General features: G+C 50.3%; 1 protein-coding gene across 4 annotated transcripts in view; it reads right to left on the bottom strand.

Moving 5' to 3' along the window:
- Positions 1 to 451: 451 nt before the first annotated feature.
- Positions 452 to 18,559, bottom strand: part of CFAP251 (cilia and flagella associated protein 251) — a 47,940-nt gene continuing 29,832 nt past the window's right edge. For 3 of the 4 annotated variants that reach the window (XM_080650128.1, XM_080650129.1, XM_080650127.1), the window contains 7 exons: positions 16,020 to 16,134; positions 13,762 to 13,925; positions 11,241 to 11,331; positions 10,858 to 11,001; positions 3,627 to 3,855; positions 2,349 to 2,450; positions 452 to 733 (listed from right to left, as the gene is read on the bottom strand). In XM_080650128.1, coding sequence (XP_080506254.1) covers positions 597 to 733; positions 2,349 to 2,450; positions 3,627 to 3,855; positions 10,858 to 11,001; positions 11,241 to 11,331; positions 13,762 to 13,925; positions 16,020 to 16,134 — 982 coding nt within the window. In that variant the 3' untranslated portion in view covers positions 452 to 596. The remainder of the gene's footprint in view (positions 734 to 2,348; positions 2,451 to 3,626; positions 3,856 to 10,857; positions 11,002 to 11,240; positions 11,332 to 13,761; positions 13,926 to 16,019; positions 16,135 to 18,559) is intronic. The other variant, XR_013959548.1, reaches the window with a different exon arrangement.

The following is an 18,559-nucleotide window of genomic DNA, read 5'->3' as shown; positions in this document are numbered from 1 at the left end:
GGCAGCGGACCCACCAGGCCGGTGTCTGCTGTGTGGGGGGCAGGGTGGCCTGTGGTTGCGGGCCCAGGTGCAGCGCACACAGGGTGCCTTTTACATTGTCTCTGACAGTTGTCACCGGCGTTAAGCATGGCCAGTGGTGCTCTTCATAACCGCCACGCACAGCTGCTTGGGTGTTTTGCTGATGAGAAGCCATGAGCAAGAGGCTCCCAGGGGCCCGGAGCACCCCCACCCCAGCCTGAGAGCAGGCAGGGGCGGTCCCATCCACACTGGGCCACTGTAGGCCAGGGCCCAGGGGCATTCTCAGGGAAGGGAATAGGTCACCCGTGTCCCTAGGAAGGCCTGCTGCGGGCTGAGGCTCCTGGGGACCACACCACCGCCCGCTCCCCCTCAGAACCCTCTCCGGCAGCCTTGCCTTGCTTGTCTGTGTCAGAAACAGTGGAACGTCCAACTTGGTGAATCCCACTGCTTAAGAGCAATTTGCTTTTAATGCCTACATGTTTTAAAGGCTGTCATGGGGGTAGGGAAACACGGGGCAAGTACTGCCTCTTGGAGGGAAACCCCCCCCCCCCACACACACACACACAGTCCTTTGTCCTTTAGACATCCCTTGCCCCCTCGCTGACCTCAGCATCTTGTCCGAAACCGGGTGAGATGGTCAGGCCCAGAATGTCTGTGACGAATATTTCCGCGGTGATCTCGTCTGGGAGTTCCTCTTCCCAGCGCACTTCGGACCCTGACAGACAAGAGAACGCAAATGTCTTCCTAATGATTGGGTTTCTAATACACACACGTTTTCCCAGAAACACAAGGAAGCGATACTCATAAGGGAGAGGTGCTTTGTGCTGTGGTTTGGCTTTGATTCCTTGAAAACCCCCGGAGGGTGGGGGTGGGGGTGGGTGGGAACTGGTTACAGCCTTCCTTTATGGTTTGGGCCACTGGTGTCCTGAATCTCTGCAAACCTCACTGGAAAGCCTTAACCACGTGGCATTGCCGATTTCACTGTTTCGAGACTCTTAGGAACACTAAATACATAACAATTGGGAAAGTTACATTCTGAAACCTCCCCCCGCTGCCAAGATCACAAGGAACGGGGTGGGACGGGGTGCAGGTTGGTGGTGACCCATCAGATCCTGGGGTCTAAAACTAAGTTCAGGAGCGCTGTCTCACTTGAAATTGTGTGGCTCAGTGGTTGAGTGTCGACCAACCAGGAGGTCACAGTTTGATTCCTGGTCAGGGCACATGCCTGGGTTGCAGGCTTGATCCCCAGTAGGGGGCGTGCAGGAGGCAGCCCATCAATGATTCTCTCATCATGGATGTTTCTCTCTCTCTCCCTCTCCCTTCCTCTCTGAAATCAATAGAAACTTAATAAAATAAAATAAAATGATATTGGGTACAGACAATACAAGAGGGAGAAGGCAGGCTGGTGAGAAATCCTTGCTCCTGACTCCAGTCGCAGTAACAGGGGTGGCTCTGACCATGGCGGGGTCACCGGCCCAGCGTCCGGGGCTTCACGGGAGTCATGTGCACACAGGCAGGCCCAGGAGAGGGGTCTGGATGGGTTCCTCCTGAGCTTAACTTTGCAACCCAAACTTCAGGGCCATTTTCCTCCCTCCGGTGGAGTAGAGGGAGGCAGGAAATCCTCAGGAAAGGAGAGAGGGATGATCATTAAAAACTTTGAAGTCGCCCTAGCCAGCTTGGCTCAGTGGATAGAGCATTGGTCCTCGGACTGAAGGGTCCCGGTTTGATTCAGGTCAAGGGCACATACCTAGGTTGCAGGCTTGATCCCCGGCCCAGTTGGGGTGTGGGTGGGGGGTGCATGCGGGAGGCGACCAATGGATGATTCTCTCACACATCGATGTTTCTCTCTGACTCTGCCTCTCCCTTCCACTCTCTCCAAAAACCAATGGAGAAAGCCTCAGTGAGGATCAACAACAAAGAAACCTTTCAAGTCTGGCAGCTTGAAGTTGGGCTTGGGCCGCCTACCAAGTCCTTGTCCTTCTAATCAAGTCCCTCTGGACAATTCCTCCTCTTCTCAAACAGCTTCCCAACTGTATTCTCCCCCTGCGGCCCATCATCACCCACCCGAGCCGGGAAGGTGAAGAGGGGGCGGTGGTGTAAAGGAAGCCGCCCGGCCAGCGGCACAGAGGAGGGACAGACACCGGGACCAGGGCCCAGACATGGCCGCCGCTCCCTGGCCCTCGCAGGAACACCCACAGAAGTGTTCACGGTGGGTTCCCGTAGACTTGCTGTGTCGTGGGCAGGGTATGAAGGAGGGCGGCTCGCACAGGTACAGGGAAGAGTGAGCGCAGCGGCCTGCCCGGACAGAACAGCACAGAGCGGCCCAGTACCTTTGAGGGAGGAGGCGGCCGGCTCGGATTTCCAGCCCTCGGGATTCAGGCCCAGCAGCGTGGCAAAGCAGTCGGACAGCTCCTCCTCTGTCATGTGCTCCCCTGGGCATCGGGAAGGAAAAAGGTGGCTGGTCAGCTCCCGGGACTAAGCCAGCTGTCAGAGCTTAGCATCAACACCGTGAGGTCTGAAAGAGAATTACTCCATGATTTCCTTCTCTTTTAAAAAAGAAAAGAAAAAAAAAAAAAAAATATATATATATATATATATATATATATATATATATATATATATTGATTTCAGAGAGGAAGGGAGAGATAGAAACATCAATGATGAGAGAAAATCATTGATTGGCTGCTTCCTGCAACCCCCCACCCCCACTGGGGACTGAGCCCACAATCTGGGAATGTGCCTTGACCCGGAATCAAACCATGACCTCCTGGTTCATAGGTCGATGCTCAACCACTGAGCCACAACGGCCAGGCATGATTTCCTTTTCTAGAGCCCTGGCTCAGTTGGCTGGGCATCGTCCCGTGCATTGAAAGTTGCTAGTTCCATTCCCAGTCAAGGCACATGCCCAGGTTTTGGGCTCTGTCCCTAGTAGGGGGCGTGCAGGAGGCAACCGATCAATGTTACACTCTCACACTGATGTTTCTCTCTCCCTCTGTCTCTAAAAATCAATTTTAAAATCTTTTAAAAATATATCTAGAGAGTCCCATGTTGTTGTCACATATAAGTCCTTATATGGGGTTAAAAATGGGACTCCCACAGGGGACATTCTTTGGGGCTGATATGGAGACATTAGACAACTTTCTGATCAAGACTGACCTCGGCTTTACTTCAAACTCCCTCACAACCCTCGATCCCCAGGTTTGACTAAGATAAAAGGACCACCCACAGAGAGAGCTCACTTGACTTCCTCACATAAAATAACGAGGAAAATAGCAGGGGAAAAGGAAAAACATTTATTTCACAACTGCGCCTCATCATCGTCCCGTGGGATTGATGGCTGGCACTTTTATTCCCACTTGACAAGTGGGGACAGGGAGCCTCGAGGTGCCAGGAAGTGGGGGCATGACTGGCATTCTTCTGGCCTCCAGGTCAGCATCCTTCCCGCTACCTCACGTTTGCTGGCCATGTGGGTCACTAAGCACATCCTGTCAAATTAAAGAAGCTGGAGGGGCGGGGGGGGGGGGCGGGGAGTCCTGTCTCCCCAGCTCACCTCTCTCCAGGAGGAACGGCCCAAGGACCTAGTGAGATAACCCGATTTGTGTGTTCACCTTTAGTTAGAAGCAGTTTCAGGAAATCCTCTCTTCGAATAGCTTTCTTTCCTTCCGAGTTGGTATAGCCCAGAATGTCAAAGCTCTCCTGGATGGCACTCATGGTGTTACCAAAAGGTGGCCGGTGGTTGAGGTAAACTTTCAGGAAATCCGGTAAGGTGATTTTGTCAATTACCTCTCCAGTGTCCACATACTCACTAAATTTGATTTCATTAAACATATCATCGATCTAGGGAAGAGGTAAACAAAACAGAAAAAAACTATGGTAAGCAGAAAGGCACCTTTAAAAAAAAAAAATATATATATATATATATACACACACACACATATATATATATATTGATTTCAGAGAGGAAGGGAGAGGGAGAGAGAGATACAAACATCAATGATGAAAGAGAATCATTGATCAGCTGCCTCTTGCACACCCCACATTGGGAATCAAGCCTGCAACCCTGACATGTGCCCTGACTGGGAACTGAACCGTGACCTCCTGGTTCATAGGTCGACGCTCAACTACTGAACCATGCTGGCCGGGCTGGCACTTTTGATATATTCTAAAAATCGGAGGGTAACAGACAAATGTGTGTTTTGTGGGGGGTTTTACTTTTCATTTTTTATTCAATTTATTGAGGTGACACTGGTTGACAACAGACAAATGTTTACAGTTAGTTTAGAACATGTCTGTTATGGGGTTGATTTTTTGCAAATTTGATACTATATATATATATATATATATATATATACCCTTTCTTCCTTTAACACTGTCTTGGTACCCAATATTTTCAAAGAAACCACATATTCTCAATACAACATTTTGTGAATGATCTTTTAAAAATGTTACATCATTGGTTAGGATACCAATGAACTATAATTGATAGTATAAAAGTAGCTTTAAATGGTAACACTTTTATATATAGCATTTAGTGAGCTTATATTATACACAATTGCATGTTAGATTTGCATGTTAGATTACGTATAATTTTATCTATAAATAAAACACTATCCTGGAGCACATTCTTTACATATTGTACTATGTAATTTTAAGTGTTATTATATACACAGTAGAGGCCCATTGCACGAAGATTTGTGCAATAGGCCTTCCTTCCCCTGGCTGCCTGCACCGGTTTTCCTCCTGCACCCAGGACCCAGGCCTTTGCTCTGACTGCCACCTTCCATCTTCACTCCAGCCTGAGCCTTTAGTCTTCTCCGCTCCGGCCAGAGCGCCGCTCCTGTAGCTCCCTCTGCCCCCCGCCCTCTCCCTTATAGCAGGCTTCCTGCCCCACCCGGCTGCTCTGCGCCTGCGTATGCAAATTAACCTTCCATCTTTGTTGGGTTAATTTGCATACTCACTCCTGGTTGGCTAGTGGGCGTTGCAGAGGTATGGTCAATTTGCATGCTTCTCTTTTATTAGTGTAGATGCTTATACTCACTGAGGCAGTGGAGACTGGGGCTGTAAGTATGATCTTTGATGACAGACCTAGGTTCAAACCTTGGGTCTGCCACTTTCTACGTGACCTGGGGGAGTAACTTAACATTCCTCATCCTTGGTTTTCTCATCTTGAAAAAGGGTGTAATATGGTAAAACACTTGCTTTGGACTGTTTTAAACCTAACTGCGACCATGTGTGTAAAGTGCTAAACGTAATGCCTAGCACATAACAAGTACTCAGCAAGCAGTAACTACTCCTGTGGTTATGCTTTGTTTTTGTTGTTAATCATCACCCAAGGATATTTTTCCACTGATTTTTATTTTTATTTTTTTTAAATATATTTTATTGCCGAAACCGGTTTGGCTCAGTGGATAGAGTGTCGGCCTGCGGACTGAAGGGTCCAGGGTTCGATTCCGGTCAAGGGCATGTACCTTGGTTGCGGGCACATCCCCCTTGGGAGGTGTGCAGGAGGCAGCTGATCGATGTTTCTCTCTCATCGATGTTTCTAACTCTCTATCCCTCTCCCTTCCTCTCTGTAAAATATCAATAAAATATATTTAAAAATATATATATATTTTTTATTGATTTTTTTTACAGAGAGGAAGGGAGAGGGATAGAGAGTTAGAAACATTGATGGGAGAGAAACATCAATCAGCTGCCTCTTGCACACCTCCTACTGGGGATGTGCCCACAACCAAGGTACATGCCCTTGACCGGAATCGATCCTGGGACCTTTCAGTCCGCAGGCCAATGCTCTATCCACTGAGCCAAACCAGTTAGGGCTCCACTGATTTTTAGAGAGAGTGGAAGAGAGAAGGAAAGACAGAGAGAAATATCGATGTGAGAGAAACACATCGATTAGTTGCCTCCTGCATAAGCCCGACCAGGGCCCAGGACGGGGAGGAGTCTGCAACAGAGGTATGTGCCCTTGACTGGAATCGAATCTGGGATCCTTAGGTCTGTAGGCCGATGCTCTTTCCACTGAGTCGAACCAGCTAGGGCCTGTGGTTATGCTTTGTATGTCCTTGCCACTTATATGTAATTATAATCTATATATATAAAAGCCTAAGTGACCGTTCAACCATTTGACCGTTCAACAGGTAGCTATGACACGTACTGACCACCAGGGGGGCAGATGCTCAATGCACAGGCATGGAAACATGGAACAGACTGATGAATCTCAGAGGGAATGGGGAGGAGGGAGGGTGGGAAGAGATTAACCAAAGATCTTATATGCATACTAGAGGCCCGTGCACTGGTGGGGTCCCTCGGCCTGGCCTGTGTGGACCAGGCCGAAACCAGCAGTCTGACATCCCCCGAGGGGTCCTGGATTGCGAGAGGGTGCAGACCACGCCAAGGGACTCCACTGGTGCATGAATACGTATAATATAAATTACACTTTGTAAGTACATAAATAATATAAGTGATACATGTAAAGTATAAATGTGATATATGATCTGACTCAATTCAGAAGTAGGAGTCTAACCCAAAGATAACCCAAAGGAACCTAAAGGTGCCTGAAGTCACTCGTGCCCAGAGCAGTGCATAGATCCCGGCGTGTGTCCTCAGCGATCCACTGCATGGGGATTCACCTCTTACTCCTCCCTGTGTGACTGATCAAGAACCACTGCTCAGTGGGCAGAGCTGGCAGTTTTGGCGCCACTGACATCTCTTTCCCGAGCCTACTCTGCAAGTGGTAGGTGAGAAGGCAGGTTCTGCTGTGTGTCGAAACAGAGTTCATGCTTGGAGAGGAACCTCAGAGACGAAACCGAGTGCCTTCCCGATGCCCCAGCGTGACGCTGCCTGGCCCGGGCACTCGGCTGGTTGTGCTGGCATTCTCTCACAGGCCACCCTCTGCTAAGGCAGTGGTTCCTCTGATTCACCCAGAAAGCTAAAACGTCCTGATGCCCAAGTCCCATCCCCAGAGATGCTGATTTAATGGGCATGGGGTGGTGTTATGGTTTTATTTTATTTTTAATTTGTATTTTGTTGTTGTTGTTAATCCTCACCGAGGATATTCTTTCCATTCATTTTTATTTATTTACCAGTGGCCCGGTGCACAAATTCATGCACATTGAAAGGAAATTAATTAGAAGAAATATTTTAATATCGCTATTCGCCCTTTCTCTATAATAGAAGCATCAACCAAATTCACAATCGACAATGACAGATCAAAAAACATGCATGCAATTGGCACCAGTGAGAGCTTTTATATGTATCACACATGCGAGTCAACTTAGCCTTTTCTATATATAGAATAAACTTGCTTAATTAGACCTGCTTTCTGATTTAGCTAAACTTTTTCCAGCCCAGGGAAGCACCCCAACTTCTCTTTCAGGTAACTGTCAGCAACACAGCAGTAAATTTAACACAAACCAGATTATTGTAGATCATGCAGGGAGAGCAAAGGGTAAAATATTTCACTGCAGCAGTGTTTGATTATATTCTGCACAGTGAGAAAACCTGAAGTCATTTTCAAGGTCCACCATTTCTTACTTTTCAGTTGGGTCAAGTTTCTAAGCTTTCTAAATCTCCGTTTCCTGGCTAATGAAAAGAAAATAGGATTCCACTGAGTCTCCTATCTACCTACTCCAGGACTTCTGTGAGGATCAAATGAGATGAGGCATGGGAAAATGCTTCACAGACATTTGGTTAAAGTACAAAATGTTTCCACCTGGCTATAAAGCAAATCGTGTTCCTGGGCTGAAGAAACTCCAAAGAGGCTAGTTGCTAGGGAGAGGAAGCCGGGTGTTACTATGTGACATCATTACCCGGACAGACACATAGCATATTAGCCTTTTATATAGAGAGATTTTCCATTGATTTTATTAATTTCAGAGAGGAAGAGAGAGAGAGAGAGAGAGAGAAAGAGAGAAAGAAACATCAATGATGAAAGAGAATCATTGACTGCCTTCCTCCTGCACACTCCCTACTGGGGATTGAGCCCGAAACCAGGGCATGTGTCCTGACTGGGAATTGAACTGTGACCTCCTGGTTCATAGGTCGACACTCAACCACTGAGCCACAGGGGCCAGACTCCTTGATTTTTAGAGAGTGGAAGCAAGGGAGGGCAGGGAAGGGCTTGAAGGGTGGCCAAGGAAGGTGCCAGGGGTGAAAAGGCAAGCAGGTTGCTGGCTGGCTCCCCCCATGCTGCCTACCCAAGTGGGAAACTCTGAGAAGTTCAGAACCCTCCATTAGAACCAGCCCGTGCTAAAGGGGAGAACAGTCAGGGCAGGCATTTTATTCAACAGCTTTTAAACCTTTAGACACACAGCACCTGGCCCTCCGGGGCACTGCTGCTTGGCCCGGGACACGAGGGCAGCCTGAGCCTGGTGGCCGGAGCCCCAGGCCCAGGATGATTCACGGCCGCCTCTGACATCCACCCCACAGGCCTTCGGGCTGGTGATCCTGCCATCGACCGCAGGAAGCCATTGACGTCCTCAGAATTATGTTTCCCAATTAAGCTTTATAGCCTCCCTGTTAACAGGAGGGGAACACCATGCATCTGAATGGAGGCCATCTCTCGCCTTTGTAATGGCGCCTGGTGTGAGCCGGGTTCTTCTGTGACAGTTCCATAGACTCTGGGAGGGCTCTCCTCCTCCTTCCGCCCACTTCCGGCGCACAGAGCTCTCTGGGACGTGCTCCGCAACAAGGAGACAGTCTTTTGTCACAGTATCACCTTCGTGTTGCCGCCCCAGCGCTTCTGCGCTGACCTGGGGCAGGCGAGGAGGGGCTGAGGGGCAGGTGTCAGGGCTGGGCAGGGGCATGACACAGTCACATCTGGAGACACCTCTGCCATTTCTGCATCATTGTGTGACTCACAGCTGCCCTCTGCTTCCGCCAGTAACCACATCTGGATGACAGCTGCCTCTCTGTCCAGGGACAGGCCATGGAGCGCCAAGTCCTGCCCACTGGACGCAGTCACCTTTAGTGCCCGGCCAGAGTGGTGTCTCCCTGTCATCTGTGGTGGGTGACTCAGAAATGAGGCCACCACCCAATCACAGGACCCTTCCTGGTGACCTTCTCCCAGCTGCTCATCAGAGCCAGGGTCTCAAACACCTCCGGGACGCTTCCCTGCCTCACATGAAGGTTTTTAAGGTTTCCAAATCAGAATGACGAGTCCTTCATCTTGTTCCAAACCCACAATCAAGGGTCAGCGAACGGCCCACAGCTCTGAAAACTCGATCCTGCCTTCCAGCTGCACCCAGAAATAGTGTGGAAAAAGGACACTGGCATTCAGATCTTATAACACAGAAATCCACACCTGAAACCTGTATGATCCTATTAACCAAGGTCATCCCAATCAATTTAAATAAATAGAGAGATAGGTGATAGATAGATGATAGATAGATAGATAGATAGATAGATAGATAGATAGATAAACAAACACTGGCAGTTCCTCAAACAGTTCACCATGGAGTCACCATTGACACAGCCAAATCCCTCCCAGGTAGGCATGCAAGAGAAGTCAAAACGCGCCTCTACTAGTACACAAAGATGTGTAGGCAAATACTCAAGACAGTATTACTCCTAACAGCCAAAAGGTGGGAACACCCAGGTGTCCACCAGTTGATGAAGGGAAAGAAGTAAGATGTGCCCTGCCCATGTGAATGAGTAGAATAAGATTCAGCCACAAAAAGGAATGCAGGACTGATTCACGCTACAAGTGGGGGCACCTTGAAAACACAGTGAGAAGCCCTGGCCGGGCGGTTCAGTTGGTTGGAACGTCATTCTGTATACCAAAAGGTTGTGGGTTCGATTCCCAGTCAGGGCACACACCTAGATTGAAGGTTTGATCCGCAGTGAGCATATGAAAGGCAAACAATCAATGTTTCTCTCTCTCTCTCTCTCTCTCTCTCTCTCTCTCCCCTCCCCCCTTCCTCTCTCTAAAAATCAATAAAAACATATCTTGGGGTAAGGATTTAAAAAATTAAAATAAATATGTGTGTGTGTGATTTAAAATACTAATAACCATTAAGCCTGTGCAGAGGGACTATAATTGTTTTCTTTATTCCACTTATAAATCTTTTCCGATGTGTTAGCATTTAAAGTCAGGAAGAAACCCCATCAATTGCATTTTTAAAAAACATGTTCTTATTGATTTCAGAGAGGAAGGGAAAGGGAGAGAGGGAGAGAAACATCCATGATGAGAGAGAATCATCGATGTTCTGCCTCCTGCACGCCCCCCACTGGGGATTGGGACGGCAACCCGGGCCTGGCCCTGACCGGGAATCAAACAGTGACCTCCTGGTTCACAGGTCAATGCTCAACCACTGAGCCACACCGGCTGGGCTCAATTGCATTTGAAACCACAGTTTCTCTGTGGAACATTCTCCTGGGAGTGTCGCTGGTGCCCCTGTGGACCCCACCGCCACCCCACAGCTGGGGGTGCTCAGTGAGGTCATGCAGAGATGACATTGTCTGAGCCCCATCCCCCAGAGGCACCCCATCCCCACGGGCCAGGTTAGCAGCAACCAGAAAGGGAATAACGGTCACTAAGCTCTTGCTGCGCCGAGTGCTTCTCAGGCATCGCCTCCCTGGGTCCCCCCAGCCCGGGCCTGTCCCGCTAGCTCCCAGACCACGCTCTGACCAACGTCCGCCCTTGGTGAGGAACCTGTCTCTTAGGAATATCCGCAGGGAGTCTGTTCCCAAGGAGCTCGTCTGCTCGTCCCAGAACCTTCCTCCTGAGCCACTTACGCAAGAACAGTATTCAGTGCTTCACGCTGACCCGAGCTCGCTGTTCTCCGGGACCATCTTCCTAAGAGCACATCCCACCGCTGTCCTTGCTCTCCTTCTGCCTACCTTCTCTTCCGATGGGTAAAAGCCGATCGCTCTCATGACAAAAGGCACCTCCGACAGACAAATGTGTTCCGACACCTTCCTGGCCTCCATTGTGTCGATACCTTGACTACGGAGCTGAGAGTAGTAAAAATAGTCTTCCAGCTCCTGCGTGGAGATAAAATGGAAACACAGCGTGCATTGTGGCTTAAGTGGGAAGCATCCATTAAGACTTCAAGGACATTTTCTAGAAAGTACATTTTGAGCTCAGTGGGGGGGGGGGCGGAGGGGGGAGAGAAAAAGAGCTTTGGGGGGGTGGGAAAGCAAGAGGGCTAACCCCCGGACACGTGTGTTTGCAAACTCCTAACTAGATGTTACCAGGCAGTGTTTACTCGGAGGACGATTACCCTGTAGAATTTTCCTTCCCTGCCACCAGACACCAGGCCATAGAACGGGATCAAGTCTTCGCCCCCAAGAGAAACTGCTGCCTCCAGGGCGCTAGAACGGGAGCAGAAACGGACTGTTAGGAAGCTCTGGAGCGCCAGCAGCCTGGGCCGGGGCCGCCGGGCACTGCGGGCCTCCGAAGGCTATTTCGGGGCGCAGCTACAGTTAGGGTCTCTGTAAACCTGTTAAGAAAACGCCCTCCATGATGAAGCCAAAAATGAAAAATACAATTCCAAGCGCAGCACCCAGTGGTACAGGTCAAACGCCTCAATGATGGTGATCCCCGCTCGCAGATGGCAGAGCAGGCGCTTGGCAAGGTGTCTGCGATCTTCGGGGACCACGCCTCTCCAGAGGGAGGGCTCCTGCGTGTGGAAGCCGCCGTCCTCCCTGCACGGCACCTCTGCCCGTGACTGGGGACCTGCTCGCGGCCAGGGCCGAGGGCACCGGGTGGCAGCACCGGGTGGAAGAGGTGAATTGCCAACGCTAATTGCTTCCATGAAAACTCGGGAGGCCACAGGGGACCCGTGCCAGTCGGATAAAAATAACCCTCTGCTCTCTAACACCGGGTCAGGTTTTCCAAAAATAGGCCCGTAACGTAAGAAAACCTACTTTTGTATGAGACCGCCTTTGCCTCACATAGAATGCTAATAATAATATGAAATCATTATAATAACCCACTAACTGGATCTCTGCTAACCAGGCCATTAGCCTCCTTGTGGGTTATTAAAACACACTGCAGCCGGCCAGTGTGGCTCGGTGGTTGAGCATCGACCTATGAACCAGGAGGTCAGGGTTCCATTCCCGGTCGGGGCACATGCCCAGGTTGCGGGCTTGATCACCAGTGTGGGGTGTGCAGGAGCCAATCCATGATTCTCTCTCATCATTGATGTTTCTCTCTCTCTCCCTCTTCCTTCCTCTCTGAAATCAATAAAAATATATTTTTTAAAAAACCACAACACACTGCTGTGTAGACCACAGCAGGGAAGTGGTTTAGTATCTAGAGACTCTGGGCTCCCGGTTCTGCCCTTGCAGGTAACTTCACCTTCCTGGGCCTCAGTTTCCTCTTCTGTAAAGTGGGGATAAGTGCAGGGTCTGCCTCACAGGTTGTTGTGAGAATTAAATGGATGCAATAAAGGATGTGACAAGAAGTCCTTTATTTTTTTAATATATTTTTATTGATTTCAGAGAGGAAGGGAGGGGGAGAGAGAGATAGAAACATCAATGATGAGAATCACTGATTGGCCACCTCCCGCACGCCCCCCCAGTGGGGATGAGTCCGCAACCTGGGCATGTGCCCTCAACCAGGAATCGAACCTGGGACCCTTCAGTCCACAAGCTGACGCTCTATCCAGTGAGCCAAACTGGCCAGGGCAAGAAATTTTTGTGCTATGATGAGGTGTGGGCTTGAATCAGAAAGACGGTGAGAACCCCCACCCCACCACTACTCCATCACCGCTATGCAGGTCACGTAACCCCTGGGAGCTAGTTTCCAGGCCTGTACAGTGGGGACAGCAACAGCGCCTCCCTCCCGGGCAGCTGTGAAGATGGAATCGGACAGTATATGGAAAGCACCTGGACAGGGCCTGGCCCGGAACAGACTTGGTACGAGTAGTTAAAATTACTACTGCCGTTGACTGGGAACGGACATGCACCTCCACCTCCCACAAAACTGTCCCCAGACCTCTCGCTGGGGCTCTGCACGGGCCCTGCACAAGGTCTGTGGAGCCGGCGTGTTCGCCAGGTGGACCTGGGTTCCTAGCCAGTCTTCACGCAGCTCTTGGCTCTGATGTTAGCCATCGAGGCAGGTGCCCAGCTGGGAGGGCTCCGTCGCTGTGGCCTCCAGGCTGGGCCCAAGCCCAGTCCCAACAGGCTCTGTGGGCAGGGAGGCCACTTTGGCCATGTGGCTCTGGAGGAGCGCCGGGTAAAGGCCAGAAGTAACACAGAGGAGCCTGCCAACACCAGGAATGCCCAAGGGGACAGGCTCACAGGAGCCTCGTCCTCTGTGAGCAGCCTCGGGTGGTCCCAATTATACCATGTCCCCAGCAGGCAGAGTAGCAAGCTTTCGTCACCACAGGGGCGACCTAGGGCAAGGCCTGAGTCCTTTTGTTTTTACATTCTTAAAAAAAATAGTTTTATTGATTTCAGAGAGGAAGGGAGAAGGAGAGACAGAATCATCAATGATGAGAGAGAATCACCAATTGGCTGACTCCTGCACATACCCCCATCGGGGACCGAGCCCACAACCTGAGCACATACCCTGACCGGGAATAGAACCGTGACCTCCTGGTTCATAGTTCCACGCTCAACCGCTGAGCCACACCGGCCTGGCAATGCCTGAGTCCTTGGTCACCTTTGTAACCACGGCCCTGGCACAGTGCCCGGCATTGGTCGGGTGTAACACCTGTCTGCTGTTGCTGAGTATTAAGAAGGGGTTCTGCACTGGACCCCTTCCTCTCAGGGACAAGCTGCTCACCCAACACGTACCTGAGGTTGACCTCCCACTGCACCACAGATAGGTCCTGTCCTCCGGCCGTGAAGATGTAGTGGCCATTATGGGAGAGGGCCATCCCGGCCGTCCCGTTTGGGTGGCAGACGATAGCACAGGTCTTATGGGGATTGCCATCTATCGGTAAGATCTGGAGTCCGACCTGGAAAGGAATAGGCAATCGGATACTCAGGCTCGGATGAGCAGGTCTCAGGCTGGGCCCGGCACCTTCACAGTGACCTTCAGGTCTGTCCTGGGAAGACCCCTGTGTCAGGAACCGGCTCAGGGTGTGTGAGCCGCGTTTCAGGTGGCAGAGGGTTCGCATGCATGGACCCCTGCAGGGTGGCCCCTTAGGAGAGAGACGCCAGGTTCTAGCAAGGACACAGAGGGGAGCTTTCCTCCCATCTTCATAGGCGGATGTCCAAGTTTTCCAGAATAAACGTTCTACGATGTTATGCTTTCCCGTATAGGTCATTCATTAAATGCACAACTAAGTGTAACTAATTTGTATGCTTTTATAAGATTTTTAAAAATATGTTTACTAGTGGCCCGGTGCACAAATTTGTGCACATTGAAAGAAAATTAATTAGAAGAAATATTTTAATATCGCTATTCGCCCTTTCTCTATAATAAAGTGTCAACCAAATTCACGATCGACAATGACAGATCAAAACACACACGTGCAATTGGCACCAGCGAGAGTTTTATATGTATCACACATGTGCAAATCAACTTAGCCTTTTCTATATATAAAATAAACTTGCTTAATTAGACCTGCTTTCTGATTTAGCTAAACTTTTAACAGCCGAGGGAAGCACCCCACCTTCTCTTTCAGGTAATTGTCAGCAACACAGCAGTAAATATCAACATGAAGCAGATTATTATTGTAGATCACGCAGGGAGAGCAAAGGGTAAAATATTTAACTGCAGCAGAGTTTTGACTATATTCTGCGCAGTGAGAAAACCTGAAGTCATTTTCTAGGTCCACCATTTCTTACTTTTCAGTCAGGTCAAGTTTCTAAGCTTTTTAAATCTCCGTTTCCTGGCTAATGAAAAGAAAATAGGATTCCACCGAGTCTCCTACTCTAGGACTTCTGTGAGGATCAAATGAGATGAGGCACGGGAAAACGCTTTTCAGACATTTGGTTAAAGTGTAAAATGTTTCCACCTGGCTATAAAGCAAGTCATGTTCCTGGGCTGAAGAAACTCTAAGGAGGCTAGTTGCTAGGGGGAGGAAGCCTGACATTGCTACCTGACGTCATTACCCGGTGCCCACAGCCACTGTTTCTGGGCTGGGCTGGGCTGTGGTCCGCATTTTGCACCATGGGGTCCCAGCAGCATCAGCTGCAATTTGGTGGGCTGTCGCTCCAGGCTGGTGGCGGGGCCTGTGTCCCACTTGGGGGAAGCCGAGTGTTGCTTTGTGGGCACCAGGTCCACAGTGCTATTTCTCTGTAAATGGCCAGTGTGCATCACAGCAGCTCCTGCATTGAGCGTCTGCCCCCTGGTGGTCAGTGTGCATCATAGTGACTGATCAGATGGTCGGACACTTAGCATATTAGCCTTTTATATATACACTAGAGGCCCAGTGCACGGATTCGGGCTGTCCCACAGCTGATTGGGGCTGTCTCCTGCCCTGATTGGGGCTCAGGGCCAATCAGGGCTGGCTGGCTGGGGTGAGGGGGCACAGGAGGTTGGTGGGGCCAATCGGGGCCGGCTGGCTGTGGAAGGTTGGTGTTAGGAGCGTCTGCCCCCTGGTGGTCAGTGCGCATCATAGTGACCAGTGGACCAGTCGTTCGGTCACTTAGACTTTATGTATATAGATAGATTGATTTCAGAGAGAGGAAGGGAGAGGGAGAGAGAGATAGAAACATCAATGATGAGAGAGAATCACTGACCGGCCGCCTCCTGCACACCCCCTAGCCTGCAACCCAGGCATGTGCCCTATCAGGGAATCAAACTGTGACCTCCTGGTTCACAGGTTGATGCTCAACCATGAGTCACACTGGGTGAGCAAGATTTTTTTCCCCATGTAAATAAGTTGGGAAGAATAAAATCCTTTGGGGGACCATGTGTTTGCTTGGAAATGCCTTCTCAGAGTCACCCTCACTTGTCCGTGGCAGTTGTCAGTATCACCGTGGACCCTGGTGGAGGGAGTTGGACTTGGCTAGGAAACCAAGCATCCTTGATAGAATCCTTGGGACCGACCGCCACTCAAAACACACAGTTGCCTCCCAGAGGCAGGCAGAGCAGAGCGTACCTTGTCTCTGTTGATGAACACCAAGTAGCGCCTCTGCAGCTCGATGGCGGTTTTCACGGGGAGGACCTGAATCTGCTCCATGGGAGACCCGTAGACCGGCCCCAGAAGTGTCTTTCTGCAGGAGGAAGAGAGCCGTTTCCAATCACACAAATCGGAACACGGGCTTTATGACTAGCTGCCTTTCGTGATCCCCTGCACATTTCCCCCTGTGTGTTTCCTGCCTTGTCACTCAGCAGAGCCCGTCCATAAGACACGCTCTCCCTGCTGCTCCAGCTGCTGTAAATAAGGGCAACAGCTCCAAACAGCGAGGGCTCCGGGGGAGCTGACTGTGAAGGCGCTTTTAGCGGGGAGCCTCTGACTGGCCTCCTGACAGCTGAGTGAAGGGAACATTATGCCTTGAGAACGTGTACATGAACGAGGGACAAGGGATGGGAAAAAGGCCGCGGCGAGGAAGTGACACACGCTGGCAGGAGGCGTGCAGCGCCCCTTCCCGGTGGCAGGCCAGGAGATTAGAGGGAGATGTGCCGGTTGTTCCAGGCACCTGACACCCGGCCTCGGCACATCACACAGATTTCCAAAACACCTAGCTGCGAATCAAGTGATAATGAATCGTCCCCCACAGCGGGCAGGCTTCTTTAATTCAGATTCTTACACTAACTGGATCTGAGGTGAGGTTCCCAGACAGGACCTTAAGCCCAGCGCTGGATTTCCCCTGAGCTAGCAAAACCTGAGACTCGGGACCCCTTGCTCACGCCTTCTGAGGCTCTGGAAGGCCCTAGCCTTTATTTATTTACTAGAGGCCTGTTGCACAATATTCATGCAAGAATAGGCCTTCCTTCCCCTGGCTTCGCTTCTGGCCGCCCAGGGGCCTGCAAGTCCTCACTCCCGGCCTCCCAGGAGCCTGCAAGTCCTTGCTCCCAGCTGGAACACCGCTCCTGTAGCTCCCTCCACTGCCCCCCACCTCATAGCAGGCATCCCGCCCCTCCCAGCCGATCTGCCATCTTTGTCAGGTTAATTTGCATAATCATTCCTGATTGGCTGTGGGTGTAGCGGAGGTATGGTCAATTTACACGTTTGTCTATTATTAGGTAAGATGTTTTAATTAGAGTCCTGATGCATGAAATTCGTGCAAATGTAGGTCTTCCTTCCCCCAGCAGCCGTCACTGGCTTCCCTCTGGCACCCAGGACCCGGGCTTCCCTCCGGCATCTGTGACCTGGGCTTCCCTCTGGCCACCAGCAGGCACCCGGGACCCGGGCAGCCCCAGCTTCATCCAGAAGGTCATCTGGAAGGATGTTTGGTCTAATTAGCATATTACACTTTTATTATTATAGATCCTCACCTGAGGACATGCCCTCAGTGATTTTAGAGAGAGAGGAAGGGAGAGAGAGAGAGAGAGAGAAACATGGATCAGTTGCCTCCTGTATGTGTCCTGCCCGTGGACTGCACCCACCACCCAGGTATGTGCCCTGACCAGAACCGAACCTGCGACCCTTCACTGCACGGGATGATGCTTCAATCAACTGAGCCATACTGGCCAGGGATCTAGCCATATTTTATTCTTAATTATGTACCTTTTTAAAAAAAGAGGCTCCACAAAATCTAATACACTTCACACCCCACTACACCGGGATGTGTGCTGTGTAAGGCTGGTGGCTATCTCATCTTATTGTACTACGAGCCCCTCACTGTTCAGGTGTTTTGTTCCTGTGTCTGGCGGGCACAGCAGACACTCTCCAGGTATATGTGCTGAATGAATGAAGAGCAAATCCATTCGACAACCATTTTAGCACCATGTTAGGTGCTTAGGACACAGAAATGAGTGAGAGTTGGTTGAATTACATGGTGGTGATGGTTGCACAACTTGGTGAATACAGTAAAAACTACTGGGGGAAAAAGTAAATTTTATGGCATGTGAATTATATGTAAATTTAAATTATAAACAAATGAACATTAAGGCCAAGAGATTCAACCTGTGCCTCATGCTCTTCTGGTAAAACTACAGGCCCGGTGCATGACATTTGTGCACTTGGAGGCATTCCTAAGCCCAGCCTGCGCCCTCTCGCAGTCCAGGAGCCCTCAGGGGATGTCTGACTGACCGCTTAGGCCCACTCCCCAGACATCCTTAGTGCTGCCGCCAGGAGGTGGAAAAGGCTCCCGCCACCACCGCTGTGCTCACCAGCCATGAGCCCGGCTCAGGGCTTCTGACAGAGCAGCGCTCCCCCTGTGGGAATGCACTGACCACCAGGGGGCAGCTCCTGCATTGAGTGTCTGCCACCCTGGTGGTCAGTGCGCATCATAGCAACTGGTAGTTCCTCCGTTCGGTCGATTTGCATATTAGCCTTTTATTATATCAGATAGAGAAAATGATAGTATTTACACCCTGAGACTGTGGTGAGCATTAAATAAGTTAATATATATAAAGCACATAGTAGGAGCTGTATAACTATTACCTGGTATTGTTAAAATACCTAGCCCTGGCCAGTGTGGCTCAGCTGGTTGGGCGTTGTCCCGTGCAATGAAAGGTTGCCAGTTTGATTTT

This window comes from Plecotus auritus (genome assembly GCF_963455305.1).
Source record: "Plecotus auritus genome assembly, chromosome: 13".
Classification (NCBI taxonomy): domain Eukaryota; kingdom Metazoa; phylum Chordata; class Mammalia; order Chiroptera; family Vespertilionidae; genus Plecotus; species Plecotus auritus.
Note: the sequence above shows the minus strand (reverse complement) of the source record. Positions and strands in the feature narration are given on the sequence as shown.